The sequence below is a fragment of the Colletes gigas genome, unplaced genomic scaffold (assembly GCF_013123115.1).
Source record: "Colletes gigas isolate AHSC1104 unplaced genomic scaffold, ASM1312311v1 Colletes_gigas_Sc00032, whole genome shotgun sequence".
Taxonomy (NCBI): Eukaryota; Metazoa; Arthropoda; class Insecta; order Hymenoptera; family Colletidae; genus Colletes; species Colletes gigas.
The window spans coordinates 2,175,884-2,188,710 of record NW_025106661.1 but is presented as its reverse complement, the minus strand read 5'-3'; the positions used below and the strand labels follow the sequence as shown (position 1 = coordinate 2,188,710).

The 12,827-nt window shown below is 36.0% G+C and overlaps 1 protein-coding gene across 4 annotated transcripts in view; it reads right to left on the bottom strand.

The window, feature by feature from the left end:
- Nucleotides 1–12,827, bottom strand: part of LOC122402053 (scavenger receptor class B member 1-like) — an 88,373-nt gene that overhangs the window by 7,550 nt on the left and 67,996 nt on the right. For all 4 annotated transcript variants that reach the window (XM_043404564.1, XM_043404563.1, XM_043404561.1 and 1 more), the window contains 3 exons: nt 6,927–7,127; nt 6,545–6,769; nt 1,347–1,509 (listed from right to left, as the gene is read on the bottom strand). In XM_043404564.1, the coding sequence (XP_043260499.1) occupies nt 1,347–1,509; nt 6,545–6,769; nt 6,927–7,127 (589 nt within the window). The remainder of the gene's footprint in view (nt 1–1,346; nt 1,510–6,544; nt 6,770–6,926; nt 7,128–12,827) is intronic.

The window sequence follows — 12,827 nt, the reverse complement described above, 5'->3', positions numbered from 1 at the left end:
TCTTCCTTGACTCATCTGGATGACTCATTCTTGTTTGGCTCTTTGTGCCAACAATCTCTTTGCAAATGTCCAGGTTTTCCGCATTTGAAGCATTGTCCCCTTGTTCTTGTTGTGAAGGTACTTACATTAGTTCTTCTGTCATTTTGATTCCTATTCATGTTCTTTTCCTTGATTTTCGACCTCACATAATCAACTGTTCGTTGGCTTTCAGGTATCACATCAATGAAGTCACCAATATAACTATAGTTTGATGGCAAAGCTTTCAACAGATACCTCAGCTTTTCTGCTTCGTCTATCATTCCTCCTGCTGATTTGAATTCGTTCACTGCCTTTTCAAATTCTATGAAAAACTCTTCCACCGTTTCATAATTCTTCAACTTAACTTCCTCCATTTTACCTCTACATAATATTTGTAATGCTGTAGATTGAGTTGCATACATTTTATTGAATTTGTTCATCATTTCCAGGGTTGTTTCACAGTCGCCCACATACTCTAATTGTTTATCTGATATTGTGCTTATTAAAATTGTTCTGGCTTTCAACTCCTTTCTTTGCCATTGTGTTTCATCTTCTTTATCTGTTTTTAATCTGACTGTGGGATCTTTGCATTCTTTATATTCTAGCAACGTCATTAATCTGATTTTCCAACTTGAGAAATTTGCTTCGTCAAAAATGGGCATTGCAATATCTTTAATTTTTGCGTGTGTAGCCATCTCGATTTCGTTCAATCTCCTTTTCTTGTCGATTACACTTTTCAAAATTATAACTTTTCTGAGTTCTTTCCAAAAACAACTTTTTATTCTTGTCTTTAATCCTTTCTTTTCCCCTCAAAACAACCTCTTTAATTTATAATTCGTGTCCATTCTCTAAATATTCCTCTTCACCCATATAAACGTGTGCTTAACCTATAACTGCCACGTGCTTCGCTTGCCAACTTTAACATCTCGTCTTTCACAAAATTTCAAGGTTAACCACGTTTAACTATTCATCCAGGTTTTTCTGATGCACATTCGGTTTTATTTTCAACTTTTTTCTTTCAAACACGTGTTTCCTTGTAATAATAACCTCTTTTCCCTATCAACGTTTTCCCCATAAACCACGTTCTCCTACTATGTTGGGATACTTGGGGATGTGGTCGATAAATAATACTACACGTCCTTATTACACTAATATATATTATAAACAATAAACCAACTTTAACACTAAGAATACTACGTTTAACTCCCCACGTGTTCCTTCCTGCATGGCATTCTTCGACACACACTTTTTACAGATGGCGCACGGATCGAGAGTATACAATTACACGCACTCTAACAAATTTAATTATATTATTTTGATTGTCTTACCATAATAACAGTCGGTGACGTCAATCAAGCCAGGTTGCAGGCAATATCCTTCGCGGCAGAAACACTTATTCTCCGGATTAAAAGCGCCATTGTCCAATACATTATCAACGAATTTGTACTTATACGTGTGTAATCCTTTTATCACAGTTTCTTCAGTTTGTTTCTATAACAAGGTATTAATATCAGTTTCTCTAAAGTTACAATATTACCGTCAATACTGGACAAAATGTAATCTGATTATACAGGGTGTTCGGCCACCCCTGGGAACAATTTTAATGGGAGATTCTAGAGGCCAAAATAAGACAAAAATCAAGAATACCGATTTGTTAAAAAGTTATTAATGTTTAAAGTTCCACCTGTAGAAGGGCAATCAGCGAACAGCTGCGTACGCGCGATAGTGGGTCTCGCTCAGAAAACTGTAAAGCTGTCGATACGTCAGTAAGTAGAGGCTCTCATGCTGAGTGAGAACCACTTTTTAACGAAGCCTCAAACAACATAGTGGTATTCTTGATTTTCGTCTTATTTTAACCTCTAGAATCTCCGATTAAAATTTTTCCCAGGGGTGGCCGAACACCCTGTATTTGTTACGAGTTGTTCTATTAGGTTAGCTACGAGGTTTGCAACATATAAATGTAATAGAAAACAATTCTTTTATGCTACGAAATACTTTCATTTTGTGAAAATATCTAGCTTTTGCTGGGTTGGTATGAATGATGAGTTGGTATGAATGATGAGTGGGTATGATTGGTGAGAAGAAACAAAAGGTGTGCGCGATCGGGAAAAAAGAGGAGAAGCGTTTTTGTAAGCGAGGTGCGATGTACAAATTACAATAAAGAAATCCAACAAAGGTTATGGGCCCAGTACCCACGTGGCGTCAGAAAAGGAAAAGTAAGATTATATCGTTATCGTAAAAATACACGAAAGCAAAAATGTTACAAACAACTACTAAATATTTGCCACTGTTCGATGGAGAACATTTCTCAAACTGGAAATTTAGGGTGCTGGCAATATTGGAAGAAAGAGGGGTAAGAAAAGTCGTGGAAGATCCTGATCCCACAGGTGCCACTTACACTAAAGATGATAGTGTAGCTAAAGCCATCATAATACAGTGCATAACTGATAAGCACTTAGAATATGTGAAAGACAAAGAACATGCAAGTGATATGATAAACGCATTACAGAATGTCTTTGAAAGGAAAAGTGTATTCACTAAAATATACATAAAAAAGAAGTTATTATCATTAAAGCTAAAAGAAAATGAAAAATTGGAACAACATTTCGTTAAATTCGACTCATTGATAAGAGATCTCGAATCAGCCTCAGGAAGAAAAATTGAGGAAGATGACAAAGTGTGTCATTTGCTAATAACGGTACCAGCCAGTTACGACAATGTAGTCACTGCTATTGAAACGATGACGACAAGTGTTACTTTGGATTTCGTGAAGACTAGACTGCTAGAATATGAACTGAAAAGGGAAGATGTATCTGCAACAGTCGTGGAAAAAGAAACAAGTTTCCTGGTATGTTTCGGGTGTGGAAAAAAGGGTCACAAAAGCTATGAGTGTCCCAACAAACACAGAGAAAACAAGTATGAAAGCAGAGGAGGAAAAACGCGTTTCAGTCAAAGAGGCAAACCAAGTCACGCAAAGATGGTTTCACATAATGATGATATAACGTTTCTAGCAATGAATGAAAATAATATATGTTTGGAAACAAAGTGCGAAGAAAAAACAGTGACATTTGTCATCGACTCGGGTGCCACTGAGCATCTAGTAAATGATGAATTAGAGAAAAGTATGAAATCCGTGGAAATGATTTCTCAAGAAATCTTAATAAGAACAGCAAATGATGATATATTAAAAGCAAAGAAAAAAGGAAAACTGTTGCTATTATATAAAGGAAAAAGAATATGCTTAGAAGCTCTTATCGTAAAAAATTTAAGTCACAATCTGCTGTCAGTGAACCAATTGACAAAACGAGGCTTCACCATCACCTTCGATGAAGACATAACAAAAATAAAAGGTAAGAACGTGAGTTTGGTTACAAAGAAGGAAGGGAAAATATACACAATGACGTTCAAAATAAGAAATGAGAGGAACGTAGCATATGGAGCGGAGAACGATTCATCATTATGGCATAGAAGAATGGGTCACCTGAATAGAAAAGGAATGAAGATAATGGAATTACCAGTGGATGAGAATGATTGTGAAACATGCACAGAGGGTAAGTTCACAAGAGTGCCATTTATGAGTTGTCAATATCCTCGATCACGCAGGACTGGTGAATTGCTCCACACTGACCTTTGTGGACCAATAAATCCACCAACCATCAATGGTGAGAGATACTTTCAGACAATTATCGACGATTATACTCACTTCACAACAGTGTACTTGTTAAAATGCAAAGATGAAGCAGTTAATAATATAAAAAACTATGTACAAAGAATCAAAGCACAATTTGGAAACAAAGTGTACAAAATACGCTGTGATAATGGAAAAGAGTTCCTAAATGTAGAATTAAAAAATTTCTGTAATCTTAAAGGAATAAGGATACAAAGTACCATCCCTTACACACCACAACAGAATGGGGTAAGCGAGAGGATGAACAGAACGTTACTGGACAAAGCCAGAGCAATGATGTCAGGAAATGATCTACCGAGGAATCTATGGGGAGAAGCAACAAGGACAGCTGCATTTCTGTTGAACAGATCTCCTACAAGTGCTCTCAAAGAAGACATACCAGCCAAAAGATGGTATGGTCATGTGAATTTAGGAAAAATAAGAGTATTCGGATGCAAAACATGGTCATACATATTACCAAAAACAGGAAAATTTGAAAACAGAGCAGTAGAAGGAAGAATGGTAGGATATTGCGATAATGGATATAGAGTGTGGGTCCCATCGACGGACAAGATTATCTCAGTGAGAGACGTAAAGTTTGATGAAAGGAAAAATCAACTGAAAAAAGAAACAATAAGAATAGATGAAGAAATACAGCAAGAAGAAAAGAAAAATGAACAACTGGGAGAAGAGAATAAACCAGATGAAGAAAAAGAAAACATTACTGAAGAAGAAGAGAATGAAGAAGAGAAGAATGAAGAATTACCACAGAATACAAACAGAACAAGAAGAGCTAGGAAAGCACCTAGTCACTTAAAAGACTATCAGGTGTATATGAGTTACTGTTTATTGGCCAACGCCGATCCCAAAACTTACAATGAAGCAGTACAACAAGAAGAATGGAAAATAGCAATAGACAAAGAGCTAGAAGCTCACAAAAAGCTGGGAACTTGGGAAAAAACAATGCTGCCCAAAGGAGTTCAAGCTATCGATACAAAGTGGATATTCAGAACCAAAGAACAAGGTATCAAAAAGGCAAGGTTGGTCGCTAAAGGATACCAACTACATGAAGAGGAGTCTATGTACGCACCGGTAGCTAGACTCTCGACAGTGAGGATGCTGTTTTCGATCGCTCTACAAAATGGCTGGAAAATAAATCAAATGGATATACCAACAGCATTTCTAAATGGACGACTTCAATCGGAGGTATATATCAAACCACCTCAAGGTTTAAACGAAGAGAAAGGAACGGTGCTCAAACTTAAAAGAGCATTGTACGGTCTCAAAGAAGCACCAAAATGCTGGAACAAGACGTTTAATGACTTTGCCATTAAACACGGATTCAACAGATCCAAAAGTGACTTCTGTCTGTACACAAAAGGCAGAACAATAATGTTGGTATATGTAGACGACATATTGATAACGGGAACAGCAATCAATCAGATAATACAGCCATTGAAATTAGAATTTCACACAAAAGATTTGGGAGAAATCAAAAATTTTCTCGGAATGCAAATATTTAGAGATGAAAATACAATCAAGATCTCTCAAGAAACTCTAATCAACAAAATGTTGACAAACTTCGGAATGGAGCAATGCAAGGAGGCCTCAACTCCTATGGAAGCAAACTTTCGAGCAGAAGGGAACGAATGCGCAGAAAATGTACCTTACCGAGAGTTAATAGGAGGTCTAATGTACATTTCAATGGGTTCAAGGCCTGATATTACATTTGCAGTGTCATATCTGAGCAGGTTTCTTGACAAACCGAGTCAAACTACATGGAATGCTGCAAAGAGAATACTCAGATATCTGAAAGGAACGAAGAATAAATGCTTAAGGTATGTAAAAACTAACTCATACAGTCTAGTTGCCTTTTCAGACTCCGACTGGGGAGGAGATATAATAGACAGAAAAAGTACAACAGGAGGGGCAATTTTCTTCAATAACCATTTGATACATTGGATATCAAGAAAGCAGCAAAGCGTTGCCCTGTCATCGACAGAAGCCGAATATGTTGCTGCTGCTCTAATCTCTGCCGAGCTAATATCATTAAAAGGAATTGCTGTAGAGATGTGCAAAAAGGAAATAGATGCAACACTGCTTGTCGACAATCAAGGAGCGATCAATATTGCAAGGAACTACGAAAACAGCAAGCGGAGCAAGCACATAGATATTAAGTATCATTATATCAAGGATTTAGTTAATAGGGGTTTCATAATTTTAGATTATATAGAGACAAACAAAAACACTGCGGACATATTAACAAAATCACTGGTGTCAAAGCTGTTTATAAAACATAGAGACAACTTGCAAATGCTTGATTAGCAATTCTCATCGTTGCGATTTGAATTGAGGAAGGGTGTGAAAATATCTAGCTTTTGCTGGGTTGGTATGAATGATGAGTTGGTATGAATGATGAGTGGGTATGATTGGTGAGAAGAAACAAAAGGTGTGCGCGATCGGGAAAAAAAGAGGAGAAGCGTTTTTGTAAGCGAGGTGCGATGTACAAATTACAATAAAGAAATCCAACACATTTGATAATGAATTTTCATTTATAATAATCTGCACAAATTTTTTGGCCAACCAATATAAAAAAATGACACTGTGATCACACGGTAATTATCGTATAATTACTATGTAATCATAGTCATAAATCATTAAACCGTACAATTACCATATAATTACAATGCAATTACTTTGTAGAAGAAATTGTGGTGTAAAAAATATTTCCAACGATTTGAATTCTTCTAACAAATCGAATGTTTTGTCGCGTTACTCGAATTCCGATGTTTGCGCTCGGTGCACTGAAATGTTTCGAGTACGCTAGTAACCCTCAGCAAGTATCAAAGACCAACGTACCATGTAAGCACTGCGACAGAGACTTTTCCTGAAGAAAAGTATAGTGTCATTTGGTTCGATGTAACTTGGGAACTTGACTCCGTCGCTTGCACCATTCACGTTCGCGCACTTTCCTGTCCATTGCGGCAGATTTACGTTGCCGTTGTACTTTTCAATTAGGCCTGTTCGACGGACATCGGTTTCTCCAGTGTAAACGGTTTCGTAATCACCTTCAAAATCGTACATCTGCGAGCAAAAAGACGAATAATTTCAAGGTTACAGCTTACAAGAATAACGTCTAAGATCATTTGCGTTAACTCGATACTATTTCGGATAATATATCGATTTAATATGAAGATATTATATTTATTAAAGTAAAAATTACATTAAAATTGACACTCACTCTATCGATGAGACCCAACTTGTCGAACTTGATCCAACTTGGCATCATCTTATTGCCAAGGGTGACGAGGGAGGATTCGTAGCCAAACATAAATTCTCGAGCGGTCATTTTAACTAAAGGTTGGGTGTCCGTATGAAGGATCAGCATATTTAAACCGAATCTAGTCAGGTACGCGGAATCCTTCATTACGTTTGTGATACTCTGAAACAGAATACAAAGATCGTTCGTTCAAAGTTTAGGATTTTTTACATTCTACAAAATTAACTCAGTGAATAAATGTTCAAGAACACAATATAATTGCTAGGTTAAACTTAATATTTAAAAATGTTTTGTCTATACGTTTCAAGCGTAGAAATTATTCTTTTTTTTAGAAGTGTGTTGTTGTTCCTAATGTTCAAAATCTGGCGAATATTATACAAAAATCTGTAATGTAATACTTTATGCTAATCATTAGTTACGTTGTTCTATCTTCGAATCGTCATACTACTAAGCTTCTTCATTATATTGTACCAAGTACTGTGGTCCGCTGACTTGAAGTCCCGCGAGACGGCACAGGGGCAAGGGGAGTCGGACCGCCCATTTATCTGTCTCGCTCCCTTGCTCTCAGGCAGTCCACATGTGTGTGTAACTGCCGCGACGAATAGCGAGCTAGAGACCAATGTGTGCGTGGGAATACGTGTGTCCCTTCTACTTCTCCCGCATTCTTTCCGCGGGACTTCAAGTGAGCGGAGCACAGTATGTACTACACTTAATTGGCATTTACTTGTTATCGCGAAGTATCGAAGGGGACTATTTGTTTCAAGACCATTAGTCATGTTCGTATCTTCTTGTGGGCAATTTTATTATTTCATCTTCATATTATACAGCATCTAGATAAAGATTCTATCGTTTCTCTAATAAATGTAAACAGATCGGTTCTTGAACTTCCGACATTTTTATTGTCTGGGAAAGTTCATTGACGCTGCTGTAATTGGTTGTGCATTTACCGGCTAAATGTACGACGAGAGGACTCATACGCTTTAAATCAACATTCCCGTCAACCGCATACATATGCATGTGTAATGTTTCGATACACGCGTTACATAAAGATGCACTTCACAAATTATGCCTGGTTATACCTACCATGAACAACCATTGAATCGTTTTGAGAAACATACATTCGATCATACATTTGCCCATGATTCTTTCGATTGAACGTAGCAGGCATTAAATTGTTGTCAGACGTTTAGAAGTTCCCGAAGAAATGTTATTTTGGGAGGGTTAAATATGTAAAAGTATACATATTTTTATTAATATTCCATTCGATTGTAACCTAAATAATTACATTCACATTAATTATTTATTTATACTATAAGTGTATACTCAAACACGTTTCTGGATCCACTGCAAAATTTCTGAATTGCTTTTATAATCAAAAAGAAGTTTAACTTTCATTTTCATCGCCATATTAGCTTCAATATATTATACCTTTTTATTATACCGAAAACTTCTATTTTTTGTTTTCGTCCTTTTAAAAGTTTGGAAGTCATGTAAATAATAAAGAAAAAAGGCTGGGGGCACACGAACGTTAAAACGACGTGCGTTGCGACGGACGTTACAACGTGCGGTGTAGAAATACATTGTCGTATACTAGAACGCACGTTTTCCATCATACAGGGTGTTCGGCCATCCATGGGTAAAATTTTAACGGGAGATTCTAGAGTCCAAAATAAGAGGAAAATCAAAAATACTAATTTGTTGATGGAGGCTTCGTTAAAAAGTCATTAACGTTTAAAGTTACACTGTACTGAATTTTTTTCTACAAAGTGGGTAGGATTTTGGAGGTAGATCTATTTACCAAAAATTATTGTAATTGACCCCCGCAACCGAAAATAATTTTCCCAGAACGATTTGAATTTTTTTAATTTTATCGAAAAATTTCACACATTCTTGAATTTTTTCTCGAAAGTGGGTAGGATTTCGGGGTATGTCTATTCACCAAAAATGCTTGTAATTGACCCTTGTAACTAAATTCATTTTTTTTAGTATGATTTGAAATTTTTTAATTTCGTCTATTTCAGTACCTACTCGAATTTTCTTCTCGAAAGTGGGTAGGATTTCAGGAGTATGTGTATTCACCGAAAATGATTGTAATTGAGCCCCGCAACCAAAAATAATTTTTTCAGAATAATTTGAAATTTTTTAATTCAATTTTTTAATAATGAAGCCTCAGTCAAGAAATTGATATTCTTGATTTTCGTCTTATTTTGGCCTCTAAAATCTCGCATTAAAATTTTTCCCAGGGGTGGTCGAACACCTTGTATACCGAGAAATGCAGCAGGTCGTACGAGCATCGAACATCGATCGTAACGTCAGTTGTTTATTAGGTGGCTATCGTGATACATAGACAATTCTATATTCAGCCTTATTTCTTTATATTTCATACCTTACGCAAAAATGGATCCGGTAATACGGTTCATATAGAATTGTTAATCAATGAAGTCCAAAAAAGAGAGTTATTATGGAACATCTCTAACGAGGACTACAAAGACAGAAATAAAAAATCTGCAGCGTGGAATTAAATATGTCTGTCTTTATTACAAAATTTTCTGCCGTTTCTTGGCCAACTGAAGCAAAAGTAGCAACGCGTGTGTGACTAGAGTTGTAACGGTCGTTAAAATTTACGCCCATCGCAACGCACGTCGTTTTAACGCTCGTGTGCCCCCGGCCTAAGAAGAAATAAGCATGGAGAAAAATACGAGTGCGGAGAAACTCGGAACCTTATATCAATCTTTTGAGTAGTCAATTGTATGAATTATGTGCTTTGAAGACGCAATCTTTGGAACTGGAAATGGCAGATTTTATGAGACAAAGAATTACACGTTTAAGTGATAAAAAAGAAAGAAGATACGTGGGGGTCAATATTGACCAATTACAAGAGTAAGAGAATCGTATTGCGTGCGAATACGATCGAGTTTTAAACATGACCGATGCATCAACAGTTAATCAAGGTCTTGATAACAACATGTGGCGATTATACCATTGTCGAATTTTTTGAATCCTCTCCATTTTTCCCCTGCCGATGAAAAATCTTTGTCAGTCGATGGAATTATCAGGAATTCCTATGTATAATCGCTACACAGGAAAATTACGACCAGCATTTTGATAAGCTAATTACGAGATCGTCAGAGCAGAACAGAAACACGAATACTCAATGCGAAGAAACACGATCTTCTTGCGATGTTAGAGCACACATGCTTCTATAATACATTCAACTCTCATTTAACCGTAAATATTGTAATGCAGAGCACCCATACGCGCACAGATCGACAGTAACGAGTTTAAAGTTGTACAATTTATTGTATATACGTTGCCTGTAGTTTATGCGCAACAATTGAGAAACTCTATGACACGACGTCTGCAGATTTGCATTTCGAGCTCCTTTTTACTAACGCATGTATTTGCATATTAATGGGGTACAAAAATGGTTATAACTCAGTCAGTAAGCCAAATAAAACAGATGCTTATACAGGGTGTTTCAGTATTCGTGATACAACAGAGGATTTTCGAAGAAAACTTTGAAAAGAATCGAGCTTAAAAGTGTATCGAGTAGGCGAGTAATATGATTTGGCTGATGCGTATGTACATTACTCACGCTTTCCACTTCTATTGACGTTTAAATCGAACTACATACATATGTATATTTTACGGATACTCGATACATTTTTTACACAAACTTATACAGAGCTTGCATCAGTTTACGAGTCCTTTTCTTCCTATTCCCGTATTCTTGTGTTGAGATATCATTTCTTTCTCACCACTATGGTGCCAGCTTATACATACATTTGTTTCTTCTTTTACATTGATTCCTCCGTTGATCTTCTTTATAGCTCTTTTTGTATATCCAAAATTAGTACTATAAGAAAAGTTGGCCTAAGTGTATAATATTTCTTTTATTCTTCCAATTTGTATACTGCTAACCTTCATTTTTCTTAAAGTCCCCCATATCACTTTCATGCCGACCTTGTCAGATGCCACTTTCAAATCAATAAAGTAGTAGTATAGTTTACTATTATTTTTTGTCATTTGTTTTTCCTCAAGGTATTCGAGAATGTAAATATTATTCATCGTCCCTCTTTCCTTCGTAAGAAAGTCCGACCTGTGTTTCGGAGAGGATTAAACACTAATAATAATAAATACAATCTCAATCAGTCTTTTTATATATGATTTTGAAAATTGTACCGTAAATACATTGTATTGGGTTTCTTTAATGCAAATTGTGATCTTTAGACACGTTCTATTTCTGTACTTAAAATTGTTTGATTAGTTTATCATACTTTTCTTTAATATTTTCGAAGAATATTCTTGCAATATTTTGCAATTCACTTATTTTGTCACACTTTTCATTGTAGAATCTCAACAGCAGGTAATTAACTACTCTGTATAATTTGGTCAAATTGTCACCGTAATTGTATAATTATACAATCTGGATCTAGGTATGAATAAATCATCTAATCGTTTAATACCTTGCATACGCGCAACAACGGAAATTGACAATTAAGTGACTGAAAAAGATGCTCGTTCGACATCCTGCCTCCCAATAAATATTTCTATTCTTCGAATACAGGTACATTGAACACGAATGTAAGCAGTGGAGTTGGTTATCTCATTATTTTTGTACAAATCTATCAATCAGAAACCCATCAGGCTAGATTAATACTGACGGCGAGTAAAAATTGGGTTAGAATTATTAACCCTTATCGTTCGATGTTTGATGACTGTGCACACACGCGAGTTTTCAATTAGACATTGAATTTTCTCCTTCATGGTCGTTATTTCCTAACGGCAGAAGTGCAATGTAGCATTGCAATAAAGTGCTACTTTTTACTAGGTCGCCGTAGTGACGAAACGAAAGAATTTAGTCGAGACGTGTCATTATTTCATTTAAGAGTTATGGAATCTTCCCATAAAGTTTTTCAATCACGTAGTCCTAGCGATTTCTAGAGGTCTAAGCACATTGCTTTGAACTTTGCGCTAATCGAGAACAATATTTTGCAATTAAAGAGAAGATAATACGTAACGCTGTTGGAGGTCTAATTTTACCATTTTTCGAAACTCTTTCAGGAGTTTATAAAACGTAATAGATAATAGACACTTGGAAGAATATTATATTTTTGCAAAGAATTAATATTAATACTAAAATCATCAAACATTTAAAGACACAGGAATCTTAATGTGAATAATTCAAATATCGGGAAAATATCAAAAGGCATAGACGAATACGAATCAATTCACAGACTAATAATTAATAATATACTTGAAGTAAAATACGTTAGGGTATGACAAATGTCTTAGTTTGTAAGGACTGAATGTTTTTGTGTTATTGCATTTCCGTTACATTTAAAATACAGAACAAGAATTCTAACAGCATAAAGTAATTTGACCCAGTAGTTTAGGTAGTACTAAACGTGATAAGGTTTAAAGTAATTTAGGTTCGAGCACAGTGCGACGAAGGATTCGATCCTGGTTATTAGAATTTTTTCTATCACGAAACGTTCGATCGAATCCTCGGAACTCGTGATGCTTTCTCGGTGCATGCATGATGAACTCGTTAAGAATGCCTTCGTGCGTCGAATGGAAATTTATTGTACGCGTGGAGGAAATCACGTTTTTTTTCGAATGTAGTGTGACACCACGAGTATCCTTAGTTATTTCCAGGGAAACAAAGATGTGTCATGCGGAGCATGCGCCGTCAACCCTCTACATACTGTGTTTCAAGGAAATTTTGTTAACAAACAAGGCCGTTGCAAACCTGCATGTTGTTCTTTAAAGAAAATGATACCGTACGGTTTGATTTATTGCGACAGGGTATTGTTACTAGATGATTTTATGTTGTCTTAAGGTTTCAATACTACTGGAGTA